Genomic DNA, 19034 nt, shown 5'->3' on the forward strand with positions numbered 1-19034 from the left:
AAGAGCGAAAGAGCGCGAGAAAACGCGAGTATTCCAGCGAAAAAAAAGCACTCACGATCGGCTGATTTAATTTCAAACGGTCTGCGTTTCTTGCTCGGAACGCTAACCAACTCCTAATGAACACTAGTCATGGAGACCTTTGCGCTTGTAATAATGAGAATCTATTACGCAGTCAACTCAACGCATTCCATTCTTCCACTTCTTTATAGTTATCGACGATATTTTCTTCGTTATGTTACTCGAGTCAAGCTGGATAATTTGCCTTATAAATTCACAAATTCGATATTTAACGCTAGTATAGGAGTTGTTCGAATCATTTTTTCCTTTCTCATATCCTTTTCTCGTTGTTCGTAATGTACAGGATATTTTCTCACTCTGTCGTCACTATACCGAAGACTAATGGTAACTCTTATATCGTTAGTAATCCACGGAAACGGTCGATGCGACATTAAATAATGGAAATAGAAAGAAAATTCAAGATGGAATTTTAAGGAACTTAGACGATGCAAATAATCCGGCCTCGCTATACGCGTTACATGGATAAATGCAAAGAATTCGAGAAAATCGATTTATCTCGCCAAATACAAAGTCACGTGAGGATTAGCGATATTTCTTCTCCATCGCAGAGAAACAAGAGAGGATCACAAAAGCGTAAAGCTGGAAAAAGGAAGACTTAACAAGCGCTCTTTCAGCTCGCTCTACGCCATATATCACGAATGTCACTCGCGTCGATTTTCCACGAATCGTCGGATACGCCGACGAATTTTTTTCCTAAGCCCAAGAAAGCTTATGCGCGCATTAATTGTTTGCTCGGGAAACATAAGCGTTTCCAGGGCTTTCTAATAGGATTACATCGCGCGAGGCTACGAGCGACGCTTGGGAAACACGCCGCGTCGTGGATTAACCAGATGGAGGAATCGTACGTTGTAAAATTAGGTGCTTTGTTTGGTAAATGGCTAACGATTTTCCATAATTTTTCTGTCTCGAACAATCAGGATCACGGTAAAGAATATAAGCGAAGCGATTTCAATAAATATTCCATATAGTCAAAAATAATCCGTTTTTCGTTCGCCGTAGAAGAAAATGCAGCACAGGGTCGCGTATAAAATAAATTTCGTGGTCTGCGGCGGGCTATCCACGCCACGGTGAATTCCTCTCGAGAAGTAAAAACGTTCTACGACTGGACGTAGCTCCCGTCATACATATATGTATGGAAGCAAATCGGTAATACCTAGACCAATAAAAACGAGTATTCGCAGCAGTTATTGGCCGTTTTGAATACGGACAATTTAGGATTCTCTGGATGGCGAGGCAAAGGCGAATCATACGAAAAAAGAAACGATACGAATTCGATAAGAAACGATGGCCCTCGAAGAATACGTACAGCGATACGTCCACATGATTGGACGGTTTTTCCAGGAGAATACGAGGTTCTCTACGGGTAGAAAAGCAGCTGGTCCCAGCGTGGCGAGTCGTTGGCAAGCTTCCCGCGTTCAAGAGGCTGGGGGAACTCGAGTTAACCGGGCAGCAAGGCCACACGTTCCTGCCGATCGTAAAATTCGAAAGCGTCGCGTCGCAGAGTTTCTCGCGAGCAGCCAGACGGCACGATGGAAAAGCGTTCCCAGTGGAAAACCGGCCGTGGAATGAAAAACTTGAGCCAGGATCGATCATCGTCCGTGGAACAAATTAATCAGGCCATTCGTTACAGCTGTCATTTACACGTTTCGCAGTGGACGTGCCGATACGAGACTCTCGCGGCATCGCTCTCGAGAGCTCTCTCGGCCGATCGAGGAACGTTTATAAGCCGTAAACAGCGGCAAACGGTCAGGAACGGGGTGGAAAAAAGCGGTTGATTCGACTCGATCGCCGTGGTGCGCTATATCGATCGATCGATCGGTGAGAGCGTCGACTCGACGTCGATCGATGCTGCACGAACATCGCGATTCGCGAACCTATACGCCGTCCTACGAACGATGTTTCGCCTCGTTTTATTCTCCCTTGCCACGGTTAACCGGAGTGGATATTTTCACCTTCGCGAGGATGAGACGCGAAACTCGGTCACGCGCGATAATCAGAAATTTATAGAACGACCGCTCGTTCGCGCAGGGCTCGGCCGTCGATCGTCATCCACGCTTTCTATCGATTCCGCCGGACTTTTTTCACGATTGCAGCCAGCCGATGTCGCTGGCAAAAGAATCGCGTACAGGTCGTGGAAACGAGGCGCGACTCCCGCGGTGGGAAACTCGATGAAGCGTAACTGGTCGTTCGCAGAGTCGTGAAGCGTGTGCAGCTCGGCGAGACCACGACGATAAACGATAAACGTCATATCGTTGGGTGCACATTGCGCGAACTGAATCTTTCTGCGCGTACAGCGTCCCATTGGCCATTATTCGAGGCAAACGCGGCTGGCCATGCATTCACCTCGCGTTCATGGTTTCCTCTTTGTAAATGTCTCTCTGTCTGGCTTCCATGCAGACGCGTAGAAACGGTAGAATGCGTTCATATACACAGAGCCATGATCAGCTCGTAGTGCACAGGCTCGCGAGAGGTATTATCGCGAAGCGCTCAGGAAGCAACGTTGTACGAGCGCTAATGCGTCGCCGTCGCTTCGATCCGAGCGAGGAGAGCCACAACAGAGCTCTGTCGCTTCTCCGTCGAACTGGCTGCCTCGGTTCCACCTGCAGCTGTAGCCGCAGCTGTCGGTCGACTCGGTGCATCGATCGGTTCCGACGAGCGTGAATCGCGTTTCTACGGAGCACCGCAGCCACAATTGCAATCCTTCCCTGTCCTTCCCTTGTCCTTCCTCTATTTTACCTTCCCCGTGTCTCCCATTTCGACGTCGCGCGTCTCTTTCTCACTTACCGTTTCTCTATCGTACTTTTTCTCTCTATTATTTTTTGCAGTCGGATTTTGCGGCCAGATCTTCCACGATTTCTCTTTCTCCATCCTTCTCGCGTCTTTTTGCCTCTCCGGCGCGGCATCGCTTCTTCCTCTTTATCCACGCCGTTTTTTTTTCGCTCGACGCGCTCAATCCTCGTAGCCGTTTTTCTCCGGTGTCCGCCAGATTCCAGACTTCCTCGAATCCCGCGTGCTTCGCGCACTCGAAACTTTTTGCAGCTATGCGCGCCGCGCCGCGCCGGTCAAACTCCTGGAACTAGAATTAGCAACGCGTTCCACCGCGATCACGGAATCGAATTAAATCCCCGGAGCGAGACGATTTCCGAGAAACGGAGGGAAGTAGTCTCTAAACGATTACGACCAAGGGTTCCCTGTCATACTCTCTGTCCCAATTGATTCCACGCAGACTGTAACGCGAACCTCTCCCCTTATTATCTGTGTGTATACGTCAGCGTATTCCCCTGACAGAAGCCCCACAATTTCCATTCGAACGCATCTGGAGTCGCTCTTCTTGCCTCTCGAACGGTCGATCGTTAAAACACGAGGATGGCCGTAAATCGTGGGTCGTTACGTTTCGGAAGCGGCGTTACTACGATGGAAAGATCCAATTATCGAACGAACACGGCGGTAGCCGGTTTCCCTTCGCGAGCCGTCAATCTCTCGGCGTAATACCAGCAACGTAACGAGCAGGCACAAAGATGAAAGGAACAACGACCATGGGAGCCTTTCGGTGAATCCATCGGGAACGATGGAGCCGATGTTACCGGTCGAACACAGCCAACGACCGCCGATACCACCGCAACGATGTCGAGAAGAGGACGTCGACGACAATAGCCCCTCGTGCTCGATGAAGCAACGGTGACAGCGATGGCGAGGCTGACGCCGCTGGTGCTGGCAAACGACAATGGCGATGACGGTCATCACCGCGGCGCCATCTCCTATGAATGGCCGGCTGCCGATCGACCAAATTGATTTTCTCGCTCGATAGGCGAAGGACAGCCTTCGATCGAATTACATGGGACTCACGACCGATTCGTCGCTTTTCTTGCAACGCTTGCCGACGCGGGATATCGCACATCGTTAACCTTACCTCCGTACATGGTTGTCGGCAGCGATCCTGCAATATATTGCAGGGACGTTTCATAGAGAGGAAACAGTAACTGGGTGAGGCTTCCAAAATTAAATGAAGCGATTCCGAAGGAAATTTATCTTTTCATGGTCGTCGTTGATCGTCTGTCGCGAAGGACTTTTGTACGACGAGTCTTCTTTCCGGAAGCAGCAGTTTATTTCGAGTTCTCTCCGTGAAAATCGATAACAGGTTTATAACACATGGAACATATTGTAGAAATAGAGATTAATATTTTTATATATTGAGAGCCTTAAGAGCGTTGGAAATATATCTATCGTAGAACAGCAAGCAACTGTAATATCACGTGGAATGTTTCGAAAATATCACATGTTTCGAAAATATCAGCTGCGAACAATTTACACTTTCAACCCTGCCTTGAAAATTTATAGAATCTTCGAGCCTGGAATATATACGTTTGAAAAATTTTAATCGTAAACAACTGACTCCTCGAATCTCTCTTTATAAACCTATAAAATCTTCAAGCTCGATATTATCGCACAGAAGTATCGCCCGCTCGGAGCGTTTCACATGGCTGTTCCGAGAAAGTGTTCGAGAATAAAATCGAATATCAAGGGTACAGTAATTTCAATACCGCAAGAGCTTATTACCGAACACATATTACCGGCATCGTCATTATCGAACGCTCTGTGCAATATCCGGCAGCGATAATTATAGATATATCAGATATTCGTAGCGAACAATGCGACGTGGACGTACGAGTTATCGGCTGCCATTCAGCTTTGAGATTCCCGGCAGTAGTATCGATGCGTCGCTAGACAGACTCGTTAACGCGATAAAACCCCCCTGTGGCTGCAATTTTATTGAGATTTTTATTCATCCCTCTCGACGTAATCCGAGTCATTAACGAATAACGATGTCCCTGAAATCCATAAGCCCGGTCGGTTTATCGCGCGGCGTAACCCGTTTCCCAATCGACGATTAACCGAACTGCTATCGACGATTATGTGTATCGGCCCCTCTGACTGTGGAAACAGGTCGGTTTCGTCGGATCCATTGCGTCCCTGTACACACGATGTTTTCGTCCCCGATCAAACTTTCAGTCCGTCGAGTAATCGCATTAGCGGCTGTCAACTCTTCGAAAGAATCACCTTGTATAGTAATAAATTAACCGACAAGAGGCAAACAACGACGATACTCTCGGTTGAATTTATGCTTGACTCTTCGAATTGCAAACAACAGACATCAATTTAGCGATTCGTCCAGCTTGATCGGGGACAGAGCGATTACTTGAAGTTACTCGAAGGGGGAAATAAATGAAGGAAGGAAATAAATAAATGAATAATCGAATATGTTATACGGTCCGGTCCGTTCGACGCCATCCCTTCCACGATTCACAACTTGACCAATCGTTTATTCTCTGTGTTTCTCACTGGAAGGTGTCTCCCTTTGTCTATGAAAGCACAATCGTCGGGATATTTTCATCGAGTTACGCAGGCACCGATGTTTCCTGTAAACGCTACAGGCACGCGAACGTTTCTGTTTCGGAGTCGCAACCATATTTCGTTGGATACGATGTTTGCTCGTACCCTCGGCTCGTTTATCGGTTGCGCGTTATGTTGAACGCGACGAGCTTTATGGCCGTCTCTATTTTATTGGCGCAACACCTAAACGGACAGATAATATTTTGCATCGACCCACAAAACGCCACCACCTTCCATCCATAGACTTTCTTCCTTATTATCTAATCTTCTTTATTTTTTTTTCATTCTCGTATTTTCAATTCGTCTTTCAGAATCTTCCGGCTTTCGTTACTTGCAACTGGCATTCCTATCTTTCCTCTCACGCCCCAACGGCCAGGCGTCTCACGTATCTATACAGGGCTTGGATAAAATTTTCAACGAGCTAAAGGTTGGAACTGGAACGGCAGGAATATTCGAAGCTCGCTTTGTCATCGAGTCTAGCAATGGCACAAAGCCGCGCGTGCACAGTGTACACGCTTGTTGCGAAATGTCGTTACATACCTGGTCCCCGTGGTCGCTCGTTACATAGACGACGCTGCAAATAATAGAGCGAAGGACCGAACAATGCCTGAACAATGTATTTATTTTAACAATCGAGCGGGGCTAGCGCGGTCGTTTATCCACGACCCTTCGCGCCACCGGCCGTTCACCCTCGTCGTCGCGTAAACCACTCGAAATAAGCGCGATTGGAAGCGTCCTCGTACGAATCGTTGAAACTGGTTGACCGTTCGTTGAAACAGATTTACAGGAATAAAGCGAAACAATGGGTGGCCTCTCGGCGCAATTGTTATTGTCTGGGACACGTGTTCTCTTGTCGCGTATTGATAAATCCGACGAGAAACAACCACGATTAGAATCGTCGAGTAGGGATCGTTCGTCGAGCGAGAGTATCGTTAAGTCTCGGGAAGAAATTCCGAGCAAAGCGGAGTGTCTTTTAAAACGATCGTTCCGCGGTAAAGAAGCGGTGGAGAAACGGTTTTAATAGCGTGTACCCGTTAACCGAGACCAGGTTGGAATAATAAATCGCGGGAAATATCGCGGACGATTGCAAATTGGTACAAACGAGAGGGATTGTTATGAGGAGAGAAAGAATAAAAATCCGGAGAGGGGTGGAAAGCGGTAATAGGTGGCGCTAGAGAGAAGGAGTCCATTATATATTGCGCGAATATTCATCTTGAAAGTTAACGAACGTGGAGTAGCGTCTCGTTAACGAACAGGAAAACTCTTCTGGTTCAGGCCGGTTCGCCTGACTGGAAAGAAAATATCTTCCTCTTTTTCTCGTCCACCGACCACGTTCGTCTTCGTTTCCCTTCCCCTGCTTTCTCCCCTTGCTTTCTCTTTCTTTCTTCGCAGTCGCTCGAACGTTCACAAAGCGTGTCATTAGTATAAGTTTTTCACGACGAACTGGAACAAATTGAAACGACGCGAACCGGATTTTTATATTCGGTTAAAATAATGAAGCTTCGGCTCGAAACAGTAACGCGAAAGCTCTCGATCACGATCCTCGATATGTTTCTCCCCCACGGCCTGACCGATGATAAAACAGCGACGAAACGGTAGCGATTGTTAGCGTGACCTACCAGACTGAAATTTTAATATCGACCGTTGCTTTTCGTAGGTGTTACATTCACCAACTCGACGAATGCTAGTCGAACATGGTTTCCGTAAATGGACGAGACAACCTTAATAAAATATTCCACGCGCGAAAGGATTAACCGTCGACGATTGCCGATTATGAAGCCATGGATTATCGATCCATCGCGGGGCACGCACGTCTGCTTTTCTTCGTCCAACTCAACCTTTTTTCAAGCTTCTAACGTCAAGCCGATATGCACGATTGGCGTGATCGATCGATCGAGAAACCTTCGCAAATCGCTCGGTTCTTCTCGCCTTTAACGCGAAGTAAGAGAAATAATACAACGCGCGATGCAAACATAATGACTTTTAAGATATCGTCCCTACACGTCTCTCCGCCACCTTTTCCTCTTTCGCTTACTCGAACTCTGGCAGATTCGATTTTAATATGCAACTCGAGGAAAATTATTAGCGATAAAAGTACGACGCCTACCGGTAACTCAGCCCGGTAAATCACCCCGTTTCCCAACACCCTGCCTTCGCCCAAGGCCTTCACACTGACAAGTGATATTTTCATCGTTCGTAGAGTGACAACGTTCGAGGCAAGATTAATCACCGACGCGTTAAAATGAATTTTTCCCTAAAATATGTGCCACGATGGCACGTGGGCCCGTGTGTAGGCGTTATAAAGTTCGTTTATTGGCACCCTCCCCGTCCCAACCCTCGTTCGTTTCCCGTACGCTCGTTACACCGTTCGACCTCTGCACGATAAGTCATCGGTTGACAAGTAATATTTTTATCGTTTCTGAGAGTGGCATTGTTCGAACGATGATTAATCGTTCCTCGTCCGAGATTGTTATCGATGGAGAGCACTCGGGCACGTTGCGATCGCGATTCGATCGCATGGCACTAGACTGGTAGGTTCCACCAACAAACCTCGTAAACGCGTTAAAATAAATACTTAAATCTTCGAAAATTCCTACCTCAATATTAAGCAGAGATTGCGTTCACTAATCGATCGTTTCTGCCGGTCTGTTCCAGGGGAATACTGCAGCAAGGCAGGAAGAATTACGAGGAGGCGATTTTGAGTTATCAGCGAGCGATCCATTTCCGGCCTTCGTTAGCTCGTAAGTATTTCCATTATTTCTCAAGTAACCTTTGCAACAAGAAACGATCGAGTTTCCAATGGAATTCTCGAGTTTCTCGATTTTTTCCACGGACGTGTTCCCCTCGAGCCCTCCCTATACCCATCGAAAGGTACGCAAGGTTGGAAATTGATGTTAATGTTCCGAGGCTCGAATTGGCGAAATATAGTTTGACGCAGCCGGCGTGCACCATTAATGAACCTCGGTCGCAAGTTATCGCAGTTCATTAGGGCACTGAAGCGGCAATTCTCGCGTGAAAAATAGAACGACTCTTCGCGTTTCACTTTGTTCAAGCCGCGAAAGAACCCTATGAAGCACCGTACATTCCGCGAGAACTTGTTCGCTAAATACATGTTTAACAAGAGTTCTTCTCGTCGAACGGTTGCGGTAACAACATGTAACCTACCAAAGTCTTTAGTCATCCGATTCTCTGCTTCAAAGCGATCAAGCCACCAAAAGACAATTATTGTATACTGTTCTTCGAGATTAACAAAACACCGTCTAGTCGACTACGTTATTTACTCGTGCCACTGAAAGTATTGCAGCAAGACATAGCTAGGAGATATAGCTACGTTCATTAGGATGCACAATGCACAAGATCTTTTGTACGAAGGGTGAAACTGTCACTGGCTTTCCTGTTAACACCCTCTGGGAACGTGTCGCGCATTCGCCCCAGGTAAAGTTGACCGTCAACCCCGACGGTAAGCTCCATGGGACGTCACGGTCGAAACTCCATCGAAAAATCTCGTATTTGTTCTTCTTTAGGCGCGTAATCGCGCGTGCTCAAGAATGTCGACGAAAATTTCACGACGGAGAGAAAGAGGATGCCTTTCAAGGCGGCTGGAGAGGGGAAAAAAGCGCGGGTAGGAGCTGACGGTGTTTGCCGTATACTCCGGCGAGAGATATTTACCTCGTAGCTCGCCGATATACTGTTTCCGGTTAAATCGCGGTCCAGAGTCACCGGCTTTCGTCCACGTATCCTCGGCTACGTAAATATTATTCCTATTTATTTCGCAGCGGCTTGCGGTTTCCGTTGTACGACTTCGCTTGCTGATACGGCATTAAACCAGGCAGAAATACCTTCTGAAAATATCAACACCGCTCTCTAAACCAACGAATACTTTCACGACAATGTGGTCGAACGAACTAAAAACCTCGCGACGATCTTTTAAACGTAAACCATCGCGTGATTTTTCGATACACTCTGAACTAATGATTCTTCTACAAAACAAAGAACTCGCGAATCGTTTTCTTATTTCGCTCGTTAATCCCTGAAAGTCGGAAATTGCTCGTATCATAGGATCCATTGGGTTCTCGCTTTGCTCCGTTGGAAAACAATATCCGCGTAATCAGCGCCGATTTTTTGCCACGGTTCTAGCACAAAATCAAAGTACACGCGGTAGGCGTAACCGCAGCAGAGAATCGGGGGACCGATTCGGTTCCTTAACGAGCCACCTTTTGCCCAGGAGAGCGAGGCGGGCTGGAAACGGTGGCGCGGGGTCGGAAAAGAACAGAACGGCCGTCGTTTGTCACGTGGACCGTACGATCCACGTACGACGATTTACTTCGACCGTCCTGGGAATGGTTCATTACCGAGCAAATGCTCCGGCCTGCCGCGATATTGATCTTATTTTACGCTTTCCACTTGCCCGGCTATTTATTATTGCGTCCTACCGGCTCCACCGTATTCCTTCGTGTCGACTCGCTCCGACGCTCGTCTCTTGCTCGTTAACGATTACGCCACGCTAACCTCGCGATACCGTCGCCATTTTCTCCCTTTAAAGATTTAATATACGACTAAACGGATTTAATAACTATCAAGTATGAATTACTGCGTTAAGTATCGTGTAGGTCATCAGTGACCAACAATAGAGTTCCAACTCAGACTGCGAGCGCTTTTCCAATAGCATTTGCATAAAATATAAATTCCTTTGTGCAGTTATTCATTCAATTATATCGCGTATAAAACGACGTAATTAATTTGATTGCAATTACCAACTTTTCTCGAGTTCTACTTTTTATTTGCTCGTTTGAATCGACGTAAGTTACTTTATAGGTTTAGGATATTTATCGCTTTCAATGTTGAATTATGGATCGGACACGGTTATGAATTTTCAAACGAAACATCGTACGATTGCAGACGCGTATAAAGGTAAGAATAGATTTCATAGAACTTGGTCTAAATTTAGTCTATCAGAGCCGGATAGACGGCATCGTTTCATCGTTCTACAAAGGCTATAAAAAAAGCGAGATGGCACTGGGAAGCTCTGGGAAGATCGATTTTAAGTGTTTAGTCAGAGTTATTTCGAAGGCATTTCAACTTTGTTCATAAAACAACGAGCTTCTCGGTATAAGAGAGAGAAAGAAAGAGCAGGCGCGCACGAGGATGGCTTGAATCGTTTAATCAACCGGTTGTTCTATCGGAAACACTTGGCCTCTCGAGGCGACGGGGTTCGTACAACTTGGAAATTCAATCAGTCCCCGTTCACCTAGCTAAAATAAATATATTTGCGAAATAATTTCTCCGTTATTATTCAGAACGATGAGAGATGGTCTTCAGTTGTCTGGTCTACCCCTGATTTGATCCTTCTACCCTCTTTTTTTCTTCCCCGTCTCGAAAGTTTCGAAACATCGGTTCGTTTCAACGTAACTAGTTTTCCGTATAAATTATAGCACCACTCGTCTCGTTAAAAACGAAACGAATACAGCGGGCAGCTCGGTTTTTCACGTCATTTTCAAACGAGAGAAATAAGAGCGGGCGCGAATTATATCCAGCCATGCATTACTTTTACGCGAGGAAAAAGCTGCTTTATCAATGCTGTTTACACGGTGAATTTTCGCAGAACGATTATAACGCGATTTCGTAGAGCAAAATACGCCGGGGTTGCGCGGAAAGCGCGGGCCCCGAGAAGAGACAGCATTTCACTGTCCGCCCGGCACTTCCTCGAAACGCATTTGCATCCATAAGCGGACTAGTTGGCAAGCGTATAAAGCGGACCTGCAAGAACATCGTCCCGCGCTCGCTCGTCAGATTTCATCTTCGTCCAGCAACTAATTTGCTCGATCCCTGTCCACTTGTTCGCCTGGTTCCGGTCACTTGCTTGGCGTCGTTCGTACGTTATCATGATGATTAAACGTCCAGCCACGAATATCGAACCATCTCGAAGCTCTTACGACGATCAGAGATTCTAACTTTCCTTCGAGATTCACGTTTACGAGCTTCAAAAACGACCGTGATTTATATAAGTATAATATACTTTGTAATTAGCTTGCCTAGTTACGTCGGTCATGGCGCAGAGGGTAGAACACACGAAAGGATGTTTCAGCAAACTACGCGTTCTCAACATGATCGAGCTTGAAAATCGTGTTTCGCGATTGTAAGGTGAAGTTGGTGGTTCGTTGTAAGAGAGTTAGTTAGATCGGCATTAACCCGTTTACAGGTAGATCAACAGCTGACGAGATTCGTATCTCGATGGTGTGTGATTTAGAATGTTTATCGGTGACCCGTTTGCTACAGGTGTAACTCTCGACCCAGATTTCCATCTCCGTGAATTTGCACACGTTCGAGAAAAGAATGGAGAGAAACGAACGAATCTGATAGCCGCGATTAATAATTCGAAATACCGGTTCCATTATCGCGCTTCTTTAAACCAAACAATGTAATACGGTTACAGAGTACGTGGATAAATCAACGAGCAATGAAGGCGTAAAACACATAATAAGCGTTGCTATTTGCGTAATTACCAATTAACTGTTCAGGCAATCGTCAATATTTAACATAATACGCGATACCGTGTAAAACACGTATTCTGTACAGCTGATCTTGTGGAACGAAATACCATCTCGAGCATCGCGTCAGCGATTTTCAATTGTTATTCAAATACGAAGAAACAGTGAGCGATAGGTCGTCGTGGAGAATCATCGGTTCTTCACTCGCAGCTGGCTAACTCATCGCGTCGTAATCGAATTTGCATCCGCGGGGACGGTTTCAGCCGGGACGTCGAAACTTCCGTATTCGAGATAATACGGGGCGTTATCAGCTTCTGACCCGTAAGGTTCGTTAAACTTTTTTTTTTCCTTTGGTCTCGCGAGTCCGCGAAATAAATTCTCTCGATCTCGTGGCAAAGAGGGAGAGGATAAAAAGAAAAAGAGCAGTGAAAGAGAGGCGAATGGAAAAAAATAGTAGATAAAGGACAAACGGTGGCCAGAGTGGACGAGCAAAGGTGAGATAAATAGCCAAGGATCGAGACTACTCTGGCGAAACGATCGAACGATGCCGCGTTATAAAAGCCTCGCGTCTACAGGATGTGTATTAAAAGTTTCGCGAAGTTGGCGAACGTAATTTAACCGATCTTCCGTTCAGCCGCTTTAGCCGGAGTAATTTTATCGGCGTCGTAAAATTTGTTGAGCGCGACACCCGCCTTCTAGCCAGACGATATGGAAAGTTTGAATTTTCAGCCAGGTCTGCAAAGAGACATCCGTAAACTTCGTTACCTGCGCGCTGTTTTTATCGACGCTATCGGCGTATATACCTTTGGTCCCCCCCCCCCCCTTTCGTTTTCTCCTCTTTTTGCATTTTTCCTATTTTCTTCCTATCCCCATTTTTTCTTCTTTTTTAGTAAAAAAATGTTCTGCGTTCACGGTGGCGTCCTTTGTGAGATATTCGAATGGAAAAATTCGTTCTAATTCGACGTTTAGGCTGCAAAGAGTGTAGACTATAGAGTGACGCAAAGTAACGATTGCTTGTGTAACAATCTTTCAAACGCAAAATAATAGATACTTTTGGTAGAAGTTGGAAGTTTGGTCGAACAGATAAATACTTCTTTTTTTATAATTCATTGAATTTTGATTCGCATAACAATCGACTTCTGATATATTCGGAACGATTTCTGGTTGAATTCTGTTGGTTTGCCTGTGTGCTGTGTCTTTTATAAATATTGATGTTGCTATTGACCGATCTCCGTTCACCTGGAGGTGATGTCGTGTGGCTTGATTGATGCAGTTTGCGCAGGTACATCATTTTGGTAGCTCAATTATGGAAGAAGGAATATACGTCCTCTTCTTTGAATTGTACCACACAAATATAATTTATCGACAGAACTGTAATTATTAATCACGTGTTGTTCGCGATTTGATTGTCCAGATTTATCGTAGGTTTTGCCTAATTACCAATAAAATATTTTTGAGGTAATTATGCTTGAGGTAATTGTTCACGGACATTTAATCCTTTTATGTAGGAACAAAATGAAATTCAGAGATGTCAATGTTTACAATTACATAATAAACAAATGATGTATCCCAGACGTCTTTTTACCTCAAGGGAATAATGCCGTTCCATCTTTAAACTAAATAAACATTAAACAGAGCAAACGATGTATTTACGTATGCGGGTGTATCGTGTAATGGGAAATAACGTGACTGGCGTTTGAAACTGAGAAGTATCAAGTTAATTTGTAGGTCGCACTTGATTGATGTTTGACATTTACATATTAAACAGAATTTGACGGAATGTAATTATTTATTAAATTAGACGGGGCAATTATTTATATATCGATCGCTAAAGTGACATGTTCAAAATGAAAATATAATCCAGTCTGCAACCACAAATATTTATATTTAAAATCTGCTCCCTAGATTCGCCAAGGTACGCTATATTAAAAATTCCATATTTCTAACAACCACGATCCCTCCGTGACCTACAGCAAGGCTTTCTACATTCTCCTCCGAGGGATCTAACAGAACGTGCCATCGATTTCGACGTTCTTTTCGTGCTTCATTGACGTGCTTGTTATCGAATATACCAATGAATCCAGGAAGCCTCGAACTCGAACGAGTCCCGACAATTTCCAAAGACAGGCCCATGTCGCGCTCGATTCTCCGAAGTTCGAGAATATTGCGGAAATGGTGAACAAGAAAGTTTCGAGTCTGACACGGAATACAGAGAATACAGGATTCGCCAACTGCTGTGAGATTCGCGCGCGAGTTACGCATTTGAATATACACATTTAGTACGCGCTAAATTGTCTGCGATCTCATCTTTTGTACGCAAGCAAGCTCGGGATTTGATCAGATTCGCACGGAACTTCGACGCGTACTGCGAAACGTTCCTTCTTCGGGGGGACCAAGGAACGAACGAAGAAATGGTAAACGGCGGGATTTCTAGTGGCCTCTTGACTTGCCAAGGAAATTCTCAATTTGATCGTATTGATGCGTCGGAGCGTATCAATTCGCTCGGTGTGGTAGCTGATAAACACCGAGTAAACATTGATTCGATCAATATTGGCGAAGGCAAATGCAAGAAACAGCGGTGAATATAAACACGCGAACGAAGAAGAAACTGGCGTGGCCCGGCGGAACGGTCTGTGTGCTTTTGTTTTATGCCCAAGTAAGCGCTCGTTGTTATTCGTTCTGGCAAGGTTATATTACTATAGGATCGTTTGGTGCCGTGATTTCTAAGAGATAGAAATAAACACGTGTTCCGCAGCGCGGAGGTTGTAAAAGGGAGCAACGTGAGAGAACGATGCGAGAGGATAAATCAGTCGTGGAAAGGCGAGAGTGCAGGTGCCGAATTACGATTCACTGTTCTACTGGAACGGTACATCACGATAAAAAGTGAAAGAAATTGAGAGAGAGAGAGAGAGAAAGAAAAAGGACACGGGAACCGGCGCATACGGAAAGTAGAAAATGTAACCACGCTGGTAATTTCATCAGATGAAATGAGCGAAGTATTGACCTTTGCCGTGCTCTAACGTAAACGAAAGTAGACCCACGAGGCCAATGAAACAAGTGGCCTTTTCAGCTACTTTTAATTATAATCCGAGCTTTAAATTGCTCGCGAGAAGTGGAACGACTTTCGATTGTTGCCGGTCTGAGAGAATGGAGAGCGACCACGGCCAACGGTGACGACGTTGGCGGAGCGGTGAGGAGACGGGGATGGTGGGATGGAGAAGAAGGGTGGCAAGGGACAAAAGGAACGACGTCGAGAGCCCTTTGTAGTAATTTTCGCGCCTCCTGCGCGGAAAAATTCGAAGCGAAAAAAAAAGGAAAGTAAAAAAGGAAAAGGGAAAAAGTAAAAAAGAAGAAAGAGTCTTTCTGCCCGGAGGAGCTTCCCGAGCGGAGCGCCACAATTAAACGCTACGGCCGCGTTGAAATCGTTACGTGTACGTGGAGGCTGCTTAACCGTGAAGCGTGCACCGCGTAATCGGCTAATATGGCTCGAGCACTTTCATGGATAATCGCCTCCATCCCTCTCGAGAGGGACAAACGCTTCAAGTGGCCGCCAAGTGTTTGGGGGGTAAAAAGCCGCGACATCGCGCTAATAACGTGCATTATTAATAAAGCACCGGCGCCTGGTCTCGAGATCGATCCTCCTACACGAGTGCCACCACTTTTGCCTTGTACATGGTCGATGTGTCTGGTTAACGCGTGCTTGAAACGAGAAAATATTGTTCTATCGTGTTTCGAACGAGGAAGAAACAGACAACTTGGAGGATATTATCGATAGTCCATGTTTAGACATTCGCCAACATATTCTCAAGTAAATTTCCCTTTAAACTAGCACTAGGTCTTTTTCTTTTTAAACAAACTATCGATAGAGGACCCAAAATGAAACTTGAATCTCGACTGGAAAAGTGAAACGAAGTTCGGCCAACGTTGAAGCGCCAAGGAACGTTTTAAAGGAAGGAAAGTTTGTTCGAAGCTATGTGGACGAAAGAGGGACAGGAGCAAGAAGGAGGGAGGGGAAAAAAGCGGTAACACCTGAAGACCCCGATTCCCTTTGAACTACGATGTCGCGTAGCAGGAAACGCCTCGGGCCGAAGACTTACTGCGACACAAACTTTCCAGACTACCCGTTTGGCTGCGTACGTAAAACGCCTTGCGCGATACACAAGTGACTCAATTAAAGCAACCAACTTCCAGCAGGGAAGCTGGAGAACCGACGAGCAAACAGACGTGTCGGCGAGCACTCGTGAAGTGTACACCCGGCCGTCGCTTCGAGTCTGTACACAGTCATCGGTTCTCCGCGAATGAAACGAGAGGATCTTTCTGGTGTTCCAAGTTCGCCTCACGGTCTTACCGAACAACGACAATTAAATTGACGAACTTCGATCCCTGGAGAACATCGTTTGTTAGAAATGGAATAAGACCGTACGTGGTCGGAGAGAAAACGAGGTCCCCGCGACCTTAACAAAATTCTCCCACCGTTTTAACCATTAATAACTTCTGTTCAAATATCTATTACCATAACAAGTGTGATCAGTCTCTCTGGAAATTCCATCTCAATTACCACAAATGGAATTTGCAAAGAGGCAATGTTCAAACTATGGCGAGCAAACCGGTTTTGTAGAGAAATACACTGCGTGCAGTCACTTACAAGATTTGTACATACAGAACTGTGCTTCTAACCACGGTAACGTCATTTCCTGAAACAATAAACAACTGTTACGCGTCATCAAACGCTCTCTACTAGGCAATGATTAATGATTACCCGAACGTGTATGGGATAGCGTATCTGATACATTTCGAGCAAGCCCGAAAGCTCGATTTCAAGGGTGGAACGTATCCTGGAACGTAGAAACAAGGGACGATACGGTGTATTCGTGAGGTGAGAGAATACAGCTGATAGGTGTTAATTACTACCTCTTAACTATCGAACGGCAAGCAAGAACGGTAATCCATTAGGAATAATGACCATGGTCTATGCACGCGAGATGTGACTGGATTAACCAGTCGTTCGGAAAACCGGTATCGTTATTACAAATTCCTCGTCCCTTCCTGTAGCACATTACTCTGCACGCGTGTACGCTAGTTACACCCGTAGACACGATAGCCTTGGCTGTCGTGTGTGCCATTAATTGAATTAATTACGAACGAGAGCCCTCTAAACGTTAAGGGCGATGAGATTAACGCATGCAAGATACTCCACCGAATGTTTGCTATTTAGATTACGGTATTTACTTGGATACAAACGTATTTATACTTTATACTATAGGCTTCTTAATTTATTTATCGTTCGTTTTACGTGAACTTTTCTCGAGTAAAGATAAATCCGTTAACTTTAGTACGTACACGTGCCATCACGTACAGTCTACCTTGAACTTTCCCTTTCGACGCTCCACTGCGGATTAGAGTTCAAAATGTATAGAAGTTAAGCGGCACGGGTATATGTATATGTGGGTATGTGTGTGTGTGTTTGTGTGCAGTGGAATTTTAAGCTGAAGACGAGGAACGAAGGTAGGGAGATAACGACACTTTACGATGTAACACAGCGTCGTTTAATATTAGTTCGAACGATCGAACATCCGGCGAGCTCGATAAGAACACGTTCATGCAACTTTGACTACTGGAGTAAGTCAATATATCGCCAACCGCGTGGAAGGTACGATCAGACTACGAGTAGTACAGGTAGCCGCATAAGTAGACCTGGCCAAGTAGTATAGGTAAACGGAAAGTCATAGCTGTACGAGCAATGAAACGCATCGAGTAGAGAACTTTCGAATAAAAATCGAATGTTCCTGTTCGTGTCTCTTTCGGCAGATCAAGCGCGTATAAAATTTATTTATTTACTTACTCGTTCGTTGTACAGGAAAAAGTTCTCATTAAAACATTTCTAAACGTAAAGAAAATAATGCATAAGGAACATCCATCAGAAAACGTCACCGATCGTTTCACTTTCGACAAATTCAATGACTAATGAAATGACTAATCAAGTCGATGATGCGAACAGGAAACGTACAACTGTAAAAGTAAAATGAAACTTAGCGAAAAATTTATCATTCGTTTAACAGATTCGTATTCCGTTGTCCCCCTCCATCGACGGAAAAATACGATTCGGCTTTGCGCGCCGATCGCGCGACGACAATCGCCCGAAATCTGAGCGTGATTAATTGCTCGCCGCGACAACTTTCCGGCGTAATTTTCCCGCCATCGCCATTGCCGACGTCGTTCCCCGGTATGTTGGCTTCAAACATCGATCACAGTAAAATTAGATGAATTACCGCGCAATAACTTAATAGCGCGGTCGATCAAGATCCATAAGACTCTCTCTACACACGTCGGAAACAACTCGTCCTTTCGCATGTTAACCGTGCGTCGATGAACTCGCAGGTCGAAACCGTAAATTTCATTAATCAGCAAAATTAACAGATCCGTCGGCCAGAGGACCTTGCTGGCGATCACGCGAGGGGAATTTTGTTTGATTAATTACGCTCACGTTGCACTTTGCATTTATTACAAATCCAACCGAGTGATTTCCCATCAACTCCCTTCCAAATTTTATCAAATTTCGACGTTTCCGTTCGACCAGAAAATAAAGGAATTCTAAAGTAGATAAGCGCGGAAGGGGGCGCCCTGTTTGGTTCTCGTCTTGTTCTTCGTAACCCCCGAACAAGCATAGAGATTCCCAGTTGGATCGTCGGAAATTAGCCAGGTTGCCGTACGAGCACTTAACACGATTGATTCGCCCGAACACGGCAATTCGGCCGAGGACTTCCGCTGCACCTTACCACAACCTCCTCTTTTCTCTCTCTCTTCCTATCTATCTATCTATCTATCTATCTATCTATCTATCTATCTATCTACCTATCCTTCGCGCAGATACTTTGATCCTTCCTTCGTCCCGATGGAAATCGTCGAAGTGGCGGTGGCAGGGAATATCCAGGAAACTGGAATTTGAGATTCGCGAAATTGCTTACAAAATTACGCTCGGCTGATCCGAGCATTCGGACCGACCTTTGGTCTACCGAAAAGATAGTCGATGCAAGAAATTGCTTGGAAACACACCGTTAACTTGGCGAGCGTCACTTC

The 19034-nt window shown here is 45.4% G+C and overlaps 1 protein-coding gene across 2 annotated transcripts in view; it reads left to right on the forward strand.

Moving 5' to 3' along the window:
• LOC117204054 (protein O-mannosyl-transferase TMTC2-like) overlaps window positions 1–19034 on the forward strand; it is a 166738-nt gene that overhangs the window by 109960 nt on the left and 37744 nt on the right. For both annotated transcript variants that reach the window (XM_033441054.1, XM_033441056.1), the window contains exon 6: window positions 8125–8210. In XM_033441054.1, coding sequence (XP_033296945.1) covers window positions 8125–8210 — 86 coding nt within the window. The remainder of the gene's footprint in view (window positions 1–8124; window positions 8211–19034) is intronic.

This window comes from Bombus bifarius, unplaced genomic scaffold, assembly GCF_011952205.1.
Source record: "Bombus bifarius isolate JDL3187 unplaced genomic scaffold, Bbif_JDL3187 scf7180000007977, whole genome shotgun sequence".
Classification (NCBI taxonomy): domain Eukaryota; kingdom Metazoa; phylum Arthropoda; class Insecta; order Hymenoptera; family Apidae; genus Bombus; species Bombus bifarius.